Source organism: Clytia hemisphaerica, unplaced genomic scaffold (genome assembly GCF_902728285.1).
Source record: "Clytia hemisphaerica strain Z4C2 unplaced genomic scaffold, Clytia hemisphaerica genome assembly, whole genome shotgun sequence".
Classification (NCBI taxonomy): Eukaryota; Metazoa; Cnidaria; class Hydrozoa; order Leptothecata; family Clytiidae; genus Clytia; species Clytia hemisphaerica.
Genome location: NW_027103813.1, coordinates 42852 through 63310, shown reverse-complemented (window position 1 = coordinate 63310; position 20459 = coordinate 42852). Strand labels below are relative to the sequence as shown.

The following is a 20459-nucleotide window of genomic DNA, read 5'->3' as shown; positions in this document are numbered from 1 at the left end:
TTTTGCTGAAGAGCGATTTTCAAGCTTTCTTGTGTGTTTAAAAGTTCCTCTTTTAATAACTTAATAACAACGTCCTTGATCTCAAAATTTGCCTGATATTTATCAATTTTTCTGTTCAGAATGCCAATAGAATCAGTGAAGTCCCGCTGCTGAGGTCGAAAAAAGTGGCTAGAAAGTGATTTTCGTGACACATCTCTTAGAACTAACTTTTTTTGGTGGAAACTCGCGAATTACTATGTCCTGATTGCAAAATCGAAAAGTTTCCGCGATTTTAGCGTGCAAGTGTCGAGAAAATCGGCTTAAAAGTTGACTTTAATCGATTTAATCGATTTTAATCGATTTTCATGAATTTAACAGTTTCTAGGTCATGAATTTTCACTTTTATGATGCATTTTGCTTGTAAATACTAATAGTCATCAAATTATTACACTAACAATTAATTTAAGCGATGAAAATGTAAGAAAAACGGCTAAAATCGATAAAATCATCGATAAAACATCGAATGTCAACTGAAAAACTTCGAATGAGTCTGTAGACTTCAAAAATTGTCTGATTTGCCTGAAATTTTGCACACTTGGCCCTTAGGTATATGTTTGCAGATTTAAGTATTCTTTTTTTAAGAATTTGGAATTTTGGGGTCTGGGGAGGAGTTTTTTGTCAAAACGAGGCTGAAACTTAGGGGCGACCTGTAGACTTCAACAATGATCAAATTTTGCTGGAATTTTGCACACTTGGCCCTTCGGTGAATATCTGCAGATATAATGTTTCATTTTTTTGAAAATTTGGATTTTGGGGTCGAGAAAATCGACCTAGAAAATAATATTATCGAGTTTATCGGGTAATGTCGATTTTTACGTATAAAAGGTACTTCAGGTCATCAAAATACATTATAACAGCTTATTTTTCTTCACTACATCAATGTCTAAAAAATAATAATAGAATAAAAATTCTAGATCAGATTCTAGATCGAAAAAAATCGAAATGTCGTGAATTTATCGATAATTTATCAATAAAGTATCGATTTTACCTAAATCGTAAAAAGGAGTTAAAGCCATTAACCTTTTACATAGTTATAATGTATGTTGATTCAGCAGATTGAAATAAATAGAATCTTTTGTAAGGAGCAAGATTTTTTTCTTCCTTTTATTTACAAATTTGAAAGGACTCTTATTAAAATTTTGCTGACATTAGTTTCAGACGAGTCGGGTGTATATAACACCGTATAATTCCTTTAATTTTAAGTTTTTTCGTGCCTTTTAAGTACTTATTTCTATATGTAGGGTCAAATATTTAAACGAGAAAGTCGTAGTTTTTGAAAAAATAAAACAAAAGAAATAAGAAAGAGCTAATAGTAATTAATCTCCAGAAAGAAAAACAACGACGTTCTAGGCACTGTCAAATTCTTCTTCTGTCATATAGGCGGACGTTTCCCACTCTGAAACTGGTGCATCATCATTATCACTGTCAGATTCTATTTCAGTATCACTATCATTTGAATCATCACCACTGTCATTTGAATCATCACCACTATCACACATTTCTAGATTGTAATCTACTTCCTCTCTGTCATCTTCCACGGTAGTCTCGCCATTACCATTTTCACAACCCTCACATTTGCATAAATCACGACATTTAAGAGAGGCTTTTTTTCCAGGAGCAGCGATTTGTGGAACAACCTGATTTGCATCCACATCTGATGAAGGATAAGATGCTATCGGGGGCGATGGGTAACAATATCCATTTGATTTCTAGCCCACCATTTCTCACCTCTCATCCGTGGTCACTTGCAGAAGGTAATCTCAAGATTGGGGTGACAGCGTTCCTCCATATGTATGTTTGATAATTAGCACGTCGAGTATGCAACAAGAGAGAATCGTCAGTAAGTGAGAGCGATTCCTCGGAAAGCTTTCCACTTTTGAATATGGTAAAACGAACCCGATTCACGTCGTCTGTTACTTTGTGACCGTACAATTGACAAACAAAATGATTGAGAGAGGGCAAATCCTCTGATAGCGAGGTACCAAGTAATGAAAACGTTTCCAAGTGATTCTCGTCGTCTTCCATTGCTCTTAACATATGGGAAATCGGCGAGGCTGAACTCAACGACTACTTAGACAATATGCTAAGTGAGGAGGCTGACGTTTACCGAACAATGAAGAAAACCAATTTAAAAACCTTTGGTACTCAGTCCCAAACAATGAACGTGAAGAAAACAAAAAACGAAATTGAAAAACCAAAGATCTTTTTGCAAAACTTGTCCTACTTGCCAAAAGTCGGGATATTGATATGCAAGAAGTGCTGAAATATACTCTACGCCCCTTCCCTTCACCATTGTCATTTTACGACGGGAGCATCTAAACTCAGAAATCAAAGCTACTCGAAATCATCGAGACGAAGTCAAAAGTTTATTGCATTGTATCCATTCCTGAGAAAAGTTGTTTGGTCATCGACGCAATTGCCATGCTGCAATTGCTGAAAAATTAACCAGATACCTTCGAAAATCTTGCTAAAACCATCTTTAAAACCGTCATCAAAGTTTGGCTATATTCGAGTCGATTTAGTTTGTGACAGATATCCTGATGAAAGCATCAAAGGAGCTGATCGTCTCAAAAGGGGCAGTGCTGATGCAGCTGTTATCAATATATATGGTGGTTCGCAAAAAACTCCACGTCAATGGAAAAAGTTTTTAAAGTCCGGCAAAAACAAGGAGAATATAATGGAGTATTTTTGCAAGACCTGGCGTGATATTCCTTGTCAAGCCTTTGCCGGTAAAGAAATCTATCTATACCACAAGGATAAATGTGACCGCTTCAAAGTCATCAACGATGATGTAGTTGTTGAAAATATTGTTTAGCTTACGTGTGATCATGAAGAAGCAGACACCAGAATGGCAGTCCATGCAATGCATGCTTCAAGTGAATGCAACAGTATTGCTATCGCATCACCTGACACTGACGTCTTTGTCATAATGCTGCAAGTATCAATCTCATGTCCGTCTTCAATTTATTTTTTGACTGGAGCTGGAGTCAATAGGCGCATTATCCCGGTCACAACTGTTGGACAAAAGCTTGGTCCAAAAGCTTGGAGTGCGAAGCACTCATTGGATTCCATGCATTCACAGGTAGGTCTTTTGGTATCAATTTTATAATATTCCCACAAAAATTTAGGAAATGTTTGGCTTCACAATTAACCCTCACAAGCACCATTTTACGTCTTTCCGGCTGACAAAACAATTAGGGGGAGTGAGTAAATGCTGAAGTATATATAAGACTGTTTTGGGTTTAAACTTCTTTTTTACTTATTCAGGCTGTGATTCGACAAGCTCTCTCTACGGCAACTGGAAAAGCAAGACATCTCGAACAATTGAAGACGACAAGAATCACTTGGAAATGTTTTCATTACTTGGTACCTCGCTATCAGAGGATTTGCCCTCTCTCAATCATTTTGTTTGTCAATTGTACGGTCACAAAGTAACAGACGACGTGAAGCGGGTTCGTTTTACCATTTTCAAAAGTGGAAAGTTTTCCGAGGAATCGCTCTCACTTACTGACGATTCTCTCTTGTTGCATACTCGACGTGCTAATTATCAAACATACATATGGAGGAACGCTGTCACCCCAATCTTGAGATTACCTTCTGCAAGTGACCACGGATGAGAGGTGAGAAATGGTGGGCTGGAAATCAAATGGATATTGTTACCCATCGCCCCCGATAGCATCTTATCCTTCATCAGATGTGGATGCAAATCAGGTTGTTCCACAAATCGCTGCTCCTGGAAAAAAAGCCTCTCTTAAATGTCGTGATTTATGCAAATGTGAGGATTGTGAAAATGGTAATGGCGAGACTACCGTGGAAGATGACAGAGAGGAAGTAGATTACAATCTAGAAATGTGCGATAGTGGTGATGATTCAAATGATTATGATACTGAAATAGAATCTGACATTGATAATTTGGAATGCATTTTTATCATAAAAAGATCTTTATTCGAGAAATAATAGGTAAAATCGATACTTTATTGATAAATTATCGATAAATTAACGATATTTCGATTTTTTTCGATCTAAAATCTGATCTAGAATTTTTATTCTATTATTATTTTTTAGACATTGATGTAGTGAAGAAAAATAAGCTGTTATAATGTATTTTCATGACCTGAAGTACCTTTTATAGGTAAAAATCGACATTACCCGATAAACTCGATAATATTATTTTCTAGGTCGATTTTCTCGACCCCAAAATCCAAATTTTCAAGAAATGAAAAATTATATCTGTAGATATTCACCGAAGGGCCAAGTGTGCAAAATTTAAGCAAAATTTGACCATTGTTGAAGTCTACAGGCCGCCCCTAAGTTTCAGCCTCGTTTTGACAAAAAACTCCTCCCCAGACCCCAAAAATCCAAATTTTCAAAAAAATAAAAACTTAGATCTGCAGACATTTACCTAAGGGACAAGTGTGCAAAATTTCAGGCAAATCAGACAATTTTTGAAGTCTACAGACTCATTCGAAGTTTTTCAGTTGACATTCGATGTTTTATCGATGATTTTATCGATTTTAGCCGTTTTTCTTACATTTTCATCGCTTAAATTAATTGTTAGTGTAATAATTTGATGACTATTAGTATTTACAAGCAAAATGCATCATAAAAGTGAAAATTCATGACCTAGAAACTGTTAAATTCATGAAAATCGATTAAAATCGATTAAATCGATTAGAGTCAACTTTTAAGCCGATTTTCTCGACACTTGCACGCTAAAATCGCGGAAACTTTTCGATTTTGCAATCAGGACATAGTAATTCGCGAGTTTCCACAAAAAAAAGTTAGTTCTAAGAGATGTGTCACGAAACGAAACGATTTTCGACCTCAGCAGCGGGACTAGTGACATATTTTTTGAAATCAACATAATCATCATGATCAGTTTCGGTGTCTGTTCTAAGTCCCTGAAGGCTCAAAAGGAGGAGCATCTACAGTGAGTAGAGAAAAAGTCACTTTACCCTTTCTTTTGAATTCTTTGATGTGATTCATGTTCTTTAGCTTTGACAAACACGAGGTAAAGGAAGCTTCATCAAGTTGAAATCTCTTCAAGCTCTCATTCTTTAGAGTGTCAACATCACAAGCTTGTTTCTTAAATTTTCTCTCTTTGATCAACGATAAAACATTTTCCCAATTACCATTTGTTGATTCAATATGATCATAAATTGTAACATTTACAAGTTTGTCAGTCAAAAAACTAAGTTCTGTTTCAAAACTGGTATCCGCCATTTTTCTGACACGAGGTCTTTACTCCTTGCGCGCCGAGATGAGAATGAGGTACCCCCGAAAAAGTTAGGTACCCCCAATTATTTTGCTACCCCCAAAATTTTTAGAATTCTAAAGTAACCCCCAACTTTGAGCTACCAGCTACCCCCTTTTTAATTTTTTAATTGTTAAAAATACAAAATAGGACTTTTCGCTCTTTTGTCATTCCTGAGAAAATACTTTTAGGCGGCCAGCACTTCCTTTTCAAAAAATTTAGGGGGTCATTTTTTACTATAATTTTCCAGGGTTTCAAGAGATTTTTATATACCACAGACTTTCAAGGGTTTCTAAGGTTTTTAGACGATCTTCGCTAGTTTTCAAAGATTCCATGGAAGTCTGTCGACAAAAGGAGAAAGGTTGAATTTTCAATTTTTGTGTAAAGAAGGGCCCTTAAATTGGCTGATAATTGATAATTACAACCACCCATTCTATCACTCAGACCTGCCAATCTCATATAATTCCAGTGGCACTTAACGGTTAAAAGGTAAATCCCTAAGAATGGGCGTGGAATATCCCCTTGAGTCTCAGGGGTTCCAAAAGTATTTTTTTCATTATTAAGTCACTGCGATCTTTGTATCCTACGCAGTGGGAAAAAATTTGTATTTCTGAAAGTTAAAATGGCTGAAAATGGCCGCAAAATTTGGCATTTCAAGGGTTTCAAGGGTATAAATCTTGCATTTCAAGGGTCCCCATAGACAGGAAACCCGCCTATCGCTTCACTGCGGAAACCTCCAAAATGTCGAATTCCTTGTTCAGCAGATAGACGGGTCTTTTTGAGCGAGATGATTTCACCTCGCAAAAGCCGTGGTCAAGATTTCAAAATAAAAGTTTTGTAAACATTACGGCTTTTTTATTTTCGTAGGTGCGACCTTGTATAATTTTAATTTATTCGAATATACGCGCCGTTTTTTCACAGATCAAAACAAAACAGAAAGACAAAATGGCGGCAGCTCAAGTTGATTTACAAAGACAAAAAGAAGGAACAAGAACAGATTTTGAAAAAATTGCTGATAATGTCATTCAGAAAGTGAATTCTACTTTTAAAGTGAAGCAGAAACAGTCTGCATGTATGCGGGGAAATTCAAAAAACGGATTCTTCCTCATCAAGATCAAGACGAAACCCCAAATAGAGAATGCAACCAAGAAAGTTGTGTTCAAAAATCTCACTCAAACACAAAAAACAAAAGAACAATAAATCAAAAAAGTCTGAATCAAGTCCCTCGCCATGATCTAACAATAAATGGTATCAAGTTTTATTACTGCAACGCTGATATTCTAACATCAGGCAAAAAGAAAGAACTTATACAAAACGTAGAGAAACAACAACCACACATTGTTGCCATATGTGAAGTAAAACCAAAACATGGAACACTAAGAGAACTACACGAGTACGAATTCAAAGATTATAAAGTTGTTTGTCATACGAATATGGATACCTACATTGGCCGTGGAGTTATCATTCTTGCCCACGCATCAGTTCAGCATTTGATTGTTAATGTGACCAAATCAATAAATCAAGTCAACTTTATTGAAGCTTGTATCATAGAAGTTCGCCTAAGTGGTAATGACTTACTGGTTTTTGCATGCATGTACCGCAGCCCTACCAGCAGTAACATGTCGAATGAAAACAACATCAGACTTAATAAGCTCATTTACGATATTTCATCCATCAAAAAATATTCCCATAAATGCTTTGTAGGGGATTTCAACTTTCCTACAATTAACTGGGAAAATTGGACGACAAAACATCAGGAAGAAAGCAAAGAAGAGAAGTTCTTAGATACTCTCCGCGACTCTTTCCTCCATCAGAACGTAGACGAACCAACACGATGCCGTGGAACCGATGAACCATCTTTGGTTGATCTCATTCTAACAGGAGAAGCCAACCAAACACAAAATCTGGAATATCTCAGTCCATTGGGTAAAAGCGATCACAGTTCCCTGACCTTTAGCATAAAGTGCAATGCATATGTAAAGCCCACATCGGAAAGGTACAATTATGATAATGCTGATTTTGAAGCAATGAAGCAAAATCTTGAAACAGGTAACTGGCAAAGGATTTTTCTAGATGCGGCTAATGACAAATCAGTCGAGGAACTTTGGCAAGTTTTCAAGAATAAAGTAAGCGAATTGCAAAACCGTTCATCCCGCTCAAAACGATTGGAGGCGAGGGTTGGAGAAAGAGAGGAAGAATTCCTATTCCAAAAGATCTCAGAACTGAAATAGCAAAGAAAAAGCGTCTACATAGAAAATGGATGAAATCATCGCCGCGAGAGAAAGACGAGAATCGCGTGAAATACACCCGTGTACGCAACCGAGTGACGAAAATGATGACACAAGCCCATAGAAATTACGAACGGAAAATCTGCAGCAATTCAAAAACAAAACCAAAAGTTTTCTGGTCACATGTCAGGAGCAAAATGAAATCTTCCAGTACGGTATCATCATTACTTGAGGCACCAAATGACAAAAATTCTTTGAAACATGAAGACCATGAAAAGGCGAATATACTTCAACGTCAATTCTGCAGTGTTTTCACAAGAGAGCCTCCTGGGGAGCTACCGGACTTCGAGAAAAGAACTGAGTCCGTAATCGATGAAATCCATATAACAAAAGAAATGATGATCCAGATCGAAATAAAACATCTAAATCAAAATAAATCATTTGGTCCTGATGGAATACATCCTAAGATGCTACTTTCGTTATCTGACTACGTCTCTGAACCTCTTGCAGTAATAATGAACACATCATTAAAGGAAGGGTCTCTACCAAAGGATTGGAAAGAAGCTCACGTAATACCCATATATAAGAACAAAGGTGCTCAAAATCTTGCAGTAAATTATCGACCTGTAAGCTTGACATCAATAGTATGCAAACTGATGGAGTCAATAGTGAGAAAGCATATTATGGAGCATCTTCTTGATCAACATCTTTTATCGAACAAGCAATATGGTTTCATCAAAAATCGATCCACCGTTACGCAACTGTTGTATTACTTGGATACGTGCTGTGAAAGTACATCGGAGGGAAAAGTGATTGATAGTATCTATTTTGATTTCGCAAAGGCCTTTGACACTGTACCTCATCGTCGTTTATGCCAGAAACTATTAGCATACGGCATAGATGGTCCGATAATGTCTTGGGTAAAATCATTTTTAAATGGACGAACCCAATCAGTGAAAGTAAATAAATCATTTTCGACAACGGATCACGTGGTTAGTGGTATCCCACAGGGTAGTGTCCTTGGACCGTTATTGTTCGTTCTTTACATCAACGATCTTCCTGAAAGAGTGATATCATCATTTATACTCCTTTTTGCTGATGACACCAAAATCTTCCAAGAGGTCAACACTATCGAAGACTCTATTTCCATTCAACAGGATATAGACGCGCTAGTTAAGTGGTCGAAAGAATGGTTATTAAATTTCCATCCCGACAAATGTCACGTACTAACTATTGGCAAATTCTCTGACATCAAACATGCCTATCCATATTGTTTGGATGGAAATCAGCTTGAACATGTTTTTGAAGAGAAAGATCTTGGGATTGTGATCGACTCAGAACTTACATTCGAGGAGCATATTGCAAAGCAGGTAAAGAAGGCAAATTCAATACTAGGAGTGATTAACAGGAGCTTTGAACATCTGAATCCATCCATCTTCCTAGTACTATATACTTCATTTGTCCGTCCGCACTTGGAGTATGCTCAGTCGGTATGGTCACCTAAACTTCGAAAATATGTTAATTTGATCGAGGGTGTACAAAGACGCGCCACAAAACTCGTGCCTATCTGCAAAGATATGTCATATGAAGAACGTTTGCGCATACTTGACCTCCCCACGCTTGAATTCAGGAGACTCTTTTGTGATATGGTCCAAGTATACAAACATCTCCACTACTACGATAAAAATACTCTTCCAAGTAAATTATCGACTCGAACACGTCCGAACAGGAGACACAAAGATGAGCTGATACCAAATTTTGGTAAAGATGGATTCCGAGGCGCACAAACCAACTCGTTCTTTTACAGGAGTATACCAAACTGGAATAGATTACCAAGATACGTTGTAGGCAAAGACTGTCAAAATCTTTAAAGAAAGACTCAACGAAGCTTGGAAAAAACATCCGAAAAGATTCGAGACAAGACAATTGTAATCAAGATCCGGTTCTCAGAGGCCCTCGTGTGCCTTGAACTTGTATACATTATTATTATTATTATTATTAAAATATTGTAAATGGGAAAGATACTCTTGCAATATTGCCAACTTCTTATGGCAAAAGCCTGATATATCAAATGTTGCCAGCTTTATTTGTTGAGATGAACATGGCCACAAACCCATTGGTTATTGTTATTTCACCATTAAAGTCACTCATCAGAAACCAGCTTGACGAAATTAAAGAGTTGGAAACTTTTCTGCAGATAAAAGGCTGTAGTTTGGACAGTCACAATACTGTAGATTCCATCAAAGGTGGTGGATTCAATCTAATATTTGGAATTCCTGAGTTGTGGCTTTCAACTCCAGTGAAGGAAATGTTGGCATCAAGCTATTTTAGACGAAACCTTGTATGTGTCGTGGTTGATGAAGCTCATAAAGTTGCCTGGTAGGTATAATTTTTTACTGTCGTAAATTATTGGTTTTATCCACATTTAGCTATATTAGACCACAATTCACACATGCAAACTTTGGTGGATGAGATTAGAAACTTTCCAAGCGACTTCAAGCAAAATCTGGCTGCTTTTTTCAAGTTCCTTATATGTCTTTCTAGAATTCTTTTGCGTTCTTTCCAATAACAGGTTATTTTTTAAAAAGAATCTTGCTTTTTCTATACTAAGTTTTATTTTTCGTTAATATAGGGGTCTTGCCGAATCATCAAGTGAAAGTGCATTTCGTGAAGCATTTGGACGCATAGGGGAAATCCGCTCATTTTGTGCCGAGAAAGTACCAATTCTGGCGTTAAGCGCAACGATTGATATTGACTTTGCTGACATTGTCAAAGCTTGCTGTTCCATGTCAAAATATATGAGGCTAATCCACTCATGCAGTGATCGATCTAACATACGACTCTCCATTGTGCCAATTAAAGCAAAGTCAGTGAGTTGTTTCAACTGGCTTATGAAGTGGTTGGTTGAAAGGAAGAGTGAATGTTCGAAAGTTTTGATCTATTGCAATTCCCAAAATCTTGTCTCCTGGTTGTTTGGCCAGTTCACTTCAGTTCTGGGACTCGATATGTACGTCAATGGCATCAAGGACCCAAATAATTTGTTGATAAATATGTTTCATGCAGACAGTCCAGAATTTGTTAAAAACAGATGTTTGAAGTCCCTTACAAGTGACGAGCAGCTTCCCAGAGTGGTGATTGCAACTAGTGCAATTGGTTGTGGTATCAATGTCAAAAATCTTCAGTATGTTTGTCATTTTGGACCTGCCTATTCCCTGGTTGACTATTGTCAACAAATTGGTCGTGCTGGCAGAAACGGTGACCCAAACTGCCATGCAGTGTTGTACAGCTATCCATCGGCAAACAAAAAAATCAACGAGAAAATGAAGGCATACATTAAATCAAAGGATGTATGTCTCCGCACTGAATTATTTTCTCCGTTCAGTGAATCAAACAATGTCCCACCACTTGAGATTGGACATACCTGTTGTTCGATTTGTTCGTCATCCTGTACATGTGATACAGACCATACCACTCTATTTCCATTTGAAGAAGAAAATGATTTTTTCATGCCATCTCCAAAAGTGTCTATCAGGGAAGTTTCCGAAAAAGATAAAGCATCTATCAGAACTCTATTGAAAGACTATCACAGAAACTGCTTATCAGAAAATTTGAACTTTCCATCCTCTGCAATGAGTGGCTTAACAGAGAAAATCGTTGAAGAAATTTTAAATAATCTGGAATACATAGACTCTCCAAAATTTTTGATGGACAACTTGAGCATACTTGATTCAAACGTGGCTGGATGTGTTTTTGAGATTATATGTAATTTTTATTCTGATAAAAATCTGAATGATCTGTTTGATATTGACATGGAAATCGAACCAATCGTAAAGAAAACAGATACTAATATTGAAAAGTATACATTTTCAGACTATGAATATTCTGATATTGATACAGATCTCGAAAATGATTATTTATAAAGTTGGTACATATCTTTACACCTTTGGTTACTATTTACATATCATTTTACATTTTTATAAAAACTTAAAAGGGCTTAAGAAAAGAAATTTCCAAGTTTCAATGTCACACTTTTAATGTATTTTGGTGTGTATAAATTTCGACAACCTTATTCATCATAGAAGGAATTTCAGCCAAATTTTTAAATTAAAACAAATTTTTAAAGAGTAAAGTTTCATTCTCAGGGGACTTTTAATTTGCAGATTTTGGTCAAATTTTGGTCAAATTCCACAAATCTATATGAACAAGATCTATATTCTATTGATAAATGCGTTCACATTCGGCCTTCTTATCTTTGGCCCACTTCAGGAGGGTGTCCATGTCTAATGGTGCAAGGGTTTCTTCATTAAATTTTGGGAAAGAGTCATAACTGCTTTGTTTTCTTGGGTCTTCTGCAAAAATGTTATCTTCCAGAAATTTTGCACTTAGATTTCTGACATCTTCTGATAATTTAGCCTTGTTTCTTGAAGAGACTTGTTTTTTTATTTCCATTTTCTTTTCAAAATTTTGGACGATTGTGTACAAGTTATTTACAGATTTTGAAACCCTATCTGCATTATTTTGATCCAAGTTGCCCCTTAAATCTCGGAGAAGCTCTTTCAAGAAATTATTCAAATGCTCAAGGTGTAGATCCATGCTGATATTGCAGCCTCTCATTCCACGGGTATTCACAAAACGTTCCCAGATAAGGAAAAATGCTGCACTTGGCTCCATCTGAATCCGGAACAAGGATTTGATGACGGTGTGGGCATATTTTGTGCGGCCATAACATTTGAAGTATAACAATGCAACACGAAAAAAATCAAATAAACGTTCTCCATCTCCTTCCTTTATGGAATCGTTAATTGATCGAAGAAGTAGATTGAATGTTAGGAGAGCTTTTTGGTAACTTAGCCTGTGGTTTATAGGCTCTGTTTCTTCCTCCTCGACTTCCATAGCTTTATCATCACTCCTGAAGTAGATAAAGTAATTCAAATTTTAGAATAATTTCATAGTCTTTGATATAGCTGTAGTATTATTTTTTCATGTATAATTTTATAATATATGAAGTCAAAATTGATTAGATATTGTTTCTAGAAGTTATGATTTACCTTTGGTATGAATGTTTCTTTTGCTCATGCTTATTTCGACCAGCAGTTGTTTTGAATGGTTTCTTAAACCTTTTTTCCTCTGGACACTTCCCACAGAAATAGAGTGTGATGTTTTTGATCTCATTACTATCAGGTTTTGATATTTCTTTACCAGCTGCCATATCGATATCGTATGTTGCAGTATATCTGAAAATTATAAATGAAATACATTTTCAATTCATGCCTATACCTTGTTTGAAATTTAAATGACAATCATCAAGTTATATCAATTTATTATTTACCAATATAAGTTTCTTTTATGAAATTGAATTTTTGGATAAGCATTTTAGCCCAACTTTTTTCACAAAGCAAAATTTTACCTACTTGTTAAAGATCTCTTCTACATGACCTTGTAACCACTCAAACTTTTCCTTTTCACCACCATCTTTTATTTCTTTAGGGATTATATCATCTGTAATAGAAATGGTATTAATGTAATATATTATTTGACTTTTTTAAAAGTAGTATGTTTCTATTTTATCGGAATTTTTTACTGTATATAAAATCAATCCTTCAGTATTTCTCTGCGATTTTTGTTATTCAAACTAAAAACTAATTTCAAATTTTTCTTTTATCCCTAAATTTTTACCATCAATTTTGTTCATTCCGAAATGAGTCATTGCAGCTGAGACAATCAATGAATCTGTTTCAATATCAGTAAACTCTTTTACAGCATTGAAGTCTTCTTTTGCTCCTTTTTTTGCATTCGAATTATCTGATACGTTCATGTTCCATTGCGTTGTTCCATGCTGAGCGCCAGAGTCTCGTGTTCGAAAAATTGTCTCTTTTACCTGAGAAATGAATGTTACATTTGATTGGTGTATTAGTCTATTCCTTTTTATTTTTAGCATTTTTTTAATTTTTTCAATAGGATATTTTGTTGTGATTTTATTATATTAGCTTTATTAACAGAGTATTTTCTAATTACCTCATACAGTGTACGTTTTAGGTGCCAGTCTTCATATGCTGGTTTGAGACCTTGAAGCATTTCGTAATCGTTACGAGCGTCTATAAAACCTTGCTGAGCATTAAAGATCCTTTCCTCGGTCAATTGATCACCACCAAATGCCAGGGCAAATATAATGTGTTTGATTATCTCTCCGTCCTCGTCAGTCTCCGTTGCCATAGGGACATAGCCTTCTTGTACTTTCTTGAGAATTTGAATGATTTCAGATGTCGAATTTTCTGCATGAAATAGCAATCCAAGAGGTACCTGAGATAAAAAATTTTAGTACATAATGAGTTATATTTAATTTTTTAGGTATATATTGCAAGTTTTTAAAAGTAAAATTTATTCTTCGTAACTTTCATCAACTGTATTTATATCAGCCTTATTTTGAAGAAGGTCTCTTTTAAAGGCTAAAAGTTATCATTATTATATTCGCCTAAAACTTACAACTATAGATTTTTGGGCCATTTCTTGCCAGAAGTCGTGTGGGATGTGCCAACAAACGTTTTTTCTGAGAAATTTAAAGGCTGGAATAAATGTCACGATACTCCTTGCAATTAAAATCTTGAAAGTTTTCGAAAGTACATCTTGCGTGTCTGAGTTCGGAAATATCGGCATTTTCTGGTATTCTTCTAGTGTTCTGTTGGCTGAAAAATAAACGAGGAAAACACTAAAAATAAGAACACAATTAATTTTATTGTTTTAACACGAGGCTCAATAATTGGTTTCATACCTTGTGTTGAATGTAATCTATGAAGAACTGCCATGTAGTGAAACCAGTGAAGGCTCGTATTTCGATTTTTGATGCCTTGATGCCTTGCTGTCTTTTCAATATCAAGATTATCTCCGATGATCTAGAGAAAAATTCAGATATTAACTTTCCTCTTGGTCTCAATTTAATTTAAAGTCCATCCCATTTAAGTTTTAGCAGTTTTTTTACTACCAATTGGTAACTAGAGTCCAATTACGCTGACAAGGTTTCCAACTTAAGTGGAATGGACTTTTGCCTAAAACTGTACTAGCTGCTCAAAAGATTCGAATATTAAACTAAGAGAGAATGGTACCTTATAGAGAAATGGTAAGGGATTCGTCAAGCGTCGAATTTCGGTTGCTTCTTTGAACGAACAAGCATTACTTTCCTGAATGGTTTTTATTTCACTGTAGTCTTTTTCGATTTCTGCTTTCCAACGTAGAGCCTGTGTATCGTAACCTTTTCCGAAATCCCCACTTTTTGCAACCTTGGTGCTGTAGGCATTTGATATTCCCATCTTGTTAAACCAAGCATACGATCTCTTACTAGCCCCTGCCGAACTCAATAGCTGATCGTTTCGTGTCGCTACAGCGTTTTTGCCTTTTGGATGTCTAAAACGATAAGAGGATGCTATGACATATAATATTCTTAATCTTAGCTATGTCACCATATATAAATCTGGTATATGGTAAATTAGGAAATCTCGGTGATTTTATTGATGAAAATGGAAATTTTAGGGTTTTTTCGAAATTTAGTAGCGCCGTATGGAATGCTGAATTGTAATGATTAGTATATACCTAGCCTTCAGAATGGCACCATAGCACAGCGTGCGTATAGCATGATCTGAAGGTGATTCCCCATCCAATTTCAGATGTTTTCCTCCCATAGCACCTTTCAAAGCGTTTGACAAAACCGGACAGAGCTCATCTACTTTCTTGCACGCTTCTACATCATCGAACTTCACTATAGAATCTAAGTCATTTGAATCCAAAGCTTTCATATTCGCGAACTCGTTATAACATGCCTTGGAAATGTCATTCACGTCATCTAATTGCACAACAATTCGCTACCAAAAAGAAAAAAATTATTCTAATTAGCATTAATTAATTCACAAATTCATATTTGATTTAATGAAAATATTAATCGGAAAGCCATAAAAAAAATTCTCGGAAACTTTGCAAACCTTTAAATTGTCTTCGGGCGATTCGATTTTTGATTTTTTCGAAGGCGCGCCATCATTTTGATCTTGACTTTCACGTTTTCTTTTGACTCCCGACCAACCGTTCTTGATGTTTTCTGCCTCCTCCAACTTTTTAATCTTATTCTCGCATTTATCACAAATCGATGGAGAGAGATTCGGGTCATCTTCTATCAATATATTTACAGCTGAAAGCCTTTGTTTCAAAGAGGGCTTATCTCCTTTTTGATTGAAAAGATTTGCCCTAGATTCATGCTTTATTTTGTTGTTCTTATCTCTATATTCCTTATATGGGCGATTACAAAATCTGCAATAATTGCTATTGTTTGCTGGACGTTCAATATAATTGAAATTTGAAGCCATGATGACACAATGACATTTAATACGATTTGCGGTTAGAGAGAGAGGAATTTGTTTTTGAAGCGAAAGAGAAAAAATTTCCCCGCGTGCGTTCGTGATATCGAAAGTGGAAAGCAAGTATGATAATCAAAGTAATATCTTAGATATAAATTTATTGAAATCAATAGAAATATCAAAACTTCTCTAATATAAATAAAACTTAATTAAGATATAATTATAATAATTAGAAAAAACACTTTTGTTTGAAAAATTACGTTAATAAAGATAATCAACTTCTAGAGAGATCTGATTTGCTTCCGCTTAACTTCTTCCCATCGCTTCGAAGATCAAAACAAAGCCCTGGTCAAACATTATTATAATAGACACCTATCTAAACCTTGAACAAATCATGGGCTAAGACAACCAAGGATATCAAAACATTCTTTCAAAACGAAAGCGAACAGATTTCAAAGGGAAGGCAAAATGGCCGAAGGAAAAGCACCTCTAGCAAGGAACAAGTTTTTTAGCTTAAAATTAACACTTATTTCTTCGCAGAAACTTTCAACTTTTTGCATGATTTCCTTTTTGTGTGTCTCGGACGTAAAAAAATATAAATATATAAGGGAATGGTAAGTTTTAATCTATAATATTTTCAAAAAGGATTAGCTTATAAAAGCCACTTATTTACTGAAAACAGTACATCAAATATCAATTCCTACTGTTTTCATCTTAGGAAGTCGGCCATTTTGAGTTTTGTTTTGATTTTTTCTGCCATCTTTAATCTTTAATATATGCGAATTTGTTTCTGCTATTGTTTTTGAAATTGATTGAAGTGTCAAAAAAAGTGGCAGTTACAAAATTCAAACTTGTGAATTAGACCTGGCTACTATTTCCCTCATCACTTTGTAAGATAGGGAAATTTTAGCCAGTGTTTCCTGGCTAGGGTCCCCAAAATAATATTGACTTTGCAAAGGTGTTTCAAGGGTTTCAAGGAATTCAAGGATGATGACTTCATACAAAAACAACAGCCCACACCCCCACTAATGAAAATGCAGGTACCCCCAAACATATCAGGTACCCACCAAATTTAAGAATACTTCCAAGTACCTGACTTTTTTAACACTATTTTTTAGGTACCCCCAAATCTCTGGGAGGGGGGGGGGGGGGGTGGATCCTATGTTTTGTTCATTCTTTTTCAAGGGATACATTCATGTTTAAAATTTTCTTAAAAGACTGAAACTCCAATTCCTATGCGTTCTTATGTTCTTTTTGACATCTTGAGATTTTATGACATATAGATATTTACTTTGGTTCTCATTTTGGACCATATTTTTTAAATGTATATGGCTTTAACAGAAAGACGAGATTTTTAAACACATTGTATATACACATCATAAACATAAAAAAGTGTGTCTAATTCATTCTATACCACTCTATCACATCTACTTTTGAATGCTTCGAAAGAGGACCAAAAGATTAGTCTTGAATTTTAAAAAGATATTAAAGCAAAGATTGCAATTCAAAACGTTCTCGGTTGAGGAATTTAACCTAAAAGATAGCTGGTTCGAATCCGGTCTCTTATATTTACAGATGAGAAGCTATTGGAGCGTCCAAAAGGTTAAGTGCTTTACATGGAATAAATAAACAAAGTTTCAAATATTTTGGAATATTTTTATTATCTAAGAAAAAATTACAATTGAAAATAAAAGTGTAACAAATTGTCGATTTTTAGCGTATATTTACCTAAAATAGAAAAGTTGTAGTTAGTAATGAAATTTAACCTCTAAAAACTTGAGAAGATACTCTCTATACTGACATGGCAACACTTGGTCAAAAAAGGGGCAAAAAATATGGAAGATTTGGTGTGATTTTTGAGGTTACTTTTCGGTTAATTGTAGTATATAACCTGAAAAACCCATCAAAATTTGAATTTTAAAGATTCTGATTTCTTCTTCTTCTAATAATCCATCTTGAGATGTGATTTAGTTTCTGATTTGATGTTATAGTTATGCAAAACAAATAATATTGATCTTTGATTAATAGCCTTATTAGCTCTAGCTTAACACAGGATTACAGTGAAAAAGGTGCTTTTCTACAAGAGTATAACCTTTTGGCTCGAGAGCCACTAATGGTTAATAAACCCTTATGTATATACAAAGTTTTTCTTATTATTTGTTCAATCTGAAAAACTCATTTTGTGTTGAATATGGGCAAAATGTGGGCAAAAATAAAGCATTATACAGGCTATTGAAGAAATATTTCAAAAGTATGATTATATTGAAAAAGGAAGTTAAAATACCAAATATCTTTTCTCTAAAATTGGATATGAAATACTTTTCTGTTCGATGGGGAATACTGGACTTGTTTTAAATTGGTTGATTTAAAAAAGTATGATAAAAAACTTTTCCCCAACCGTTAAACCAGACTTTATTACGAAGCTGAAAAATAAAAAACTTGAGTCAGAGAAGTAGAGGGTGGTAAATGGAATTACAGTGAACCACACCCTCATCTCAAAGAAGTGGACTTACAATGGTGAGGAGTTCAAGGAGCTGGTCTTGGTTTCTTTTGGTACGGTAAAATATTACACAGCAACTAAAGAAGCACTGTTTGGATAACGCTTCGAGAATCCGTAAAGGTATGTGCTAATTTTTGCTAGGATACAAGATTTTACTAACTTTTTTGTCGAAAAGACTTTCCACTAGTCTACAGAGTTAACAAAGTGTAGTAAAGATTTATAATAATTACATAGATTTTCTATTGATAAGAACAAGGTTACTATGTGAACTTATGACACTTAGTATGTGGTTGTGTAACAACTAAAAAATTATAAAACAGTTCCTCCAAAATGGAGTAAGTGCACATTTTTCAATGTTTTGAAAGATTTTCCTAAATTTCCGTCAAAAATTTGAAATTTTCTTTGGAAAAATGTATGAAATTTTTTCATGAAAACAATTTTTTTGTCATATTTACACATATTTATGAAAAAAGAAATCGTGGAATGCTTTGATAGTCCCTTAAACCAAGTAAACTTATTCGAACAATTCCTAAATACAAAAATCAAACAAAAATTTCGACCAGTATATCTTATATAATATCTAGAAAAGCTGGAAATTACCCATTTTATGGGGGTGATGTACCCCTTTTAGAGCACTAAAAACAGTTACTCGACAGTGGAGTTAGTGCTGACGTGGTTGTGGTGTGACAAGAAATTTTCCGAAATGGGATTTACTTATCATAGTGTCACGGAGTAACTGCATGACCCCCCCCCCCTGATAAGAAAGAACTTTGAATGATTTTAATAACAAATACTTGTAGCTTATAGAGCGCATCATAATTGTAATCTTTTTTTCTACAGGAACACTTCAAATCGGAGAAAAATACATACGAGCGCGAAAAGATGAATTTGGTATGTAGCCATGTTGGTGATCTTGGAGCTAAGACATTTCAGCACATCAGTTGTGGTGGCAGTCCGGCACATAAATAACATCAAAACCTACACCCTCTACAGAATCATCGTCTAGTAGTACAAGAAAGATCACATCAAGCTAATCAGGGAGGGTTGCACTTTCAGAGAAGCCAATAAAATGACTCTAAAGGCAACACAATCACACTTGGAAAGACAAGAGGCCACAAAAACTGGCCAAAAAAAACTTTTGTTGTTTTGTTGCTAGCTGCAACTCCTAGGATGGATAGTTATTTCCTGCGAGAAAGACAACTTTAATTTTCAAAGACTAAAATTTTCAAAGACTAAAATTTCCAACTCGAAAGTAGAGGCAGATTGTCCATTGCCTTGCAATGTCCTTTTCTATCACTTTCAACAAGAATGGCCGTCAGTCAAAGACTACTTTAATCGTAGAAATTTTAGCGAGACTTATTTTAGCGTATATTAGCGAGTTAGGAAAAAATTTTTTGGATTTATTTTAGCGAATCACGATTTCAAAAAATTTCGCGTGGACAAATTATTGATTGCTTTCGTTTTCTAGCATTTCTTTGCACTGAAACCCATCCTATTGATAAAAATGTATCAAGGCAATATAACTAGAAATTTCGCGCGGATAAATTTGAGCTATCTGGCGATTCGGCGTGTTTTAGCGAGATTTATTTTAGCGAAAATAGGGAAAACTCGCTAAAACGCTAAAATGAGTCTTGCTAAAATTTCTACGATTAAAGTAATTAATATAACTAGAAATTTCGCGCGGATAAATTTGAGCTATCTGGCGATTCGGCGTGTTGTAGCGAGATTTATTTTAGCGAAAATAGGGAAAACTCGCTAAAACGCTAAAATGAGTCTTGCTAAAATGTCTACGATTAAAGTAATTAATGTCAACAAAGCAAACTTGGCAAAAAGTAAAATCATAATCAAAATTAAAAAATGATAAAAAGTTACTTTTCCACATGTAATCTAGCTTCATTGTAGTTAAACTTTTGTCCCTTCAATACCCCAAGAATATATTGGGTCTCCATAATGAGGAGTTGATAATTTGTTCCTATCCTTATAAAATTTTTTGGCAACATCTTTCTAAATATGTCTTTCCAGAATTTGAGAAAGAGATTTTTAAACTTTTGGATAATTTTTTCGACAATGCATTCAATTTTCTTTAGATCCTTTATCGA

General features: G+C 35.0%; 2 protein-coding genes across 2 annotated transcripts; one reads left to right on the top strand and one right to left on the bottom strand.

Annotated features, from left to right (window-relative positions):
• The first annotated feature begins 9535 nt into the window (after positions 1-9535).
• On the top strand, positions 9536-11542 carry LOC136806633 (bifunctional 3'-5' exonuclease/ATP-dependent helicase WRN-like). The gene is made up of 2 exons (XM_067063220.1): positions 9536-9900; positions 10154-11542. Exons 1-2 carry the CDS (start codon positions 9593-9595, stop codon positions 11439-11441), a joined length of 1596 nt encoding a protein of 531 aa, XP_066919321.1. The 5' UTR covers positions 9536-9592; the 3' UTR covers positions 11442-11542.
• Positions 11543-11736: 194 nt separating this feature from the next.
• Positions 11737-15908, bottom strand: LOC136806636 (uncharacterized). Its single transcript, XM_067063223.1, has 10 exons — positions 15492-15908; positions 15106-15374; positions 14622-14919; positions 14291-14411; positions 14005-14204; positions 13537-13821; positions 13198-13399; positions 12933-13020; positions 12570-12755; positions 11737-12430 (listed from the first exon to the last, which is right to left on the bottom strand). Exons 1-10 carry the CDS (start codon positions 15867-15869, stop codon positions 11737-11739), a joined length of 2721 nt encoding a protein of 906 aa, XP_066919324.1. The 5' UTR covers positions 15870-15908.
• Positions 15909-20459: the final 4551 nt, after the last annotated feature.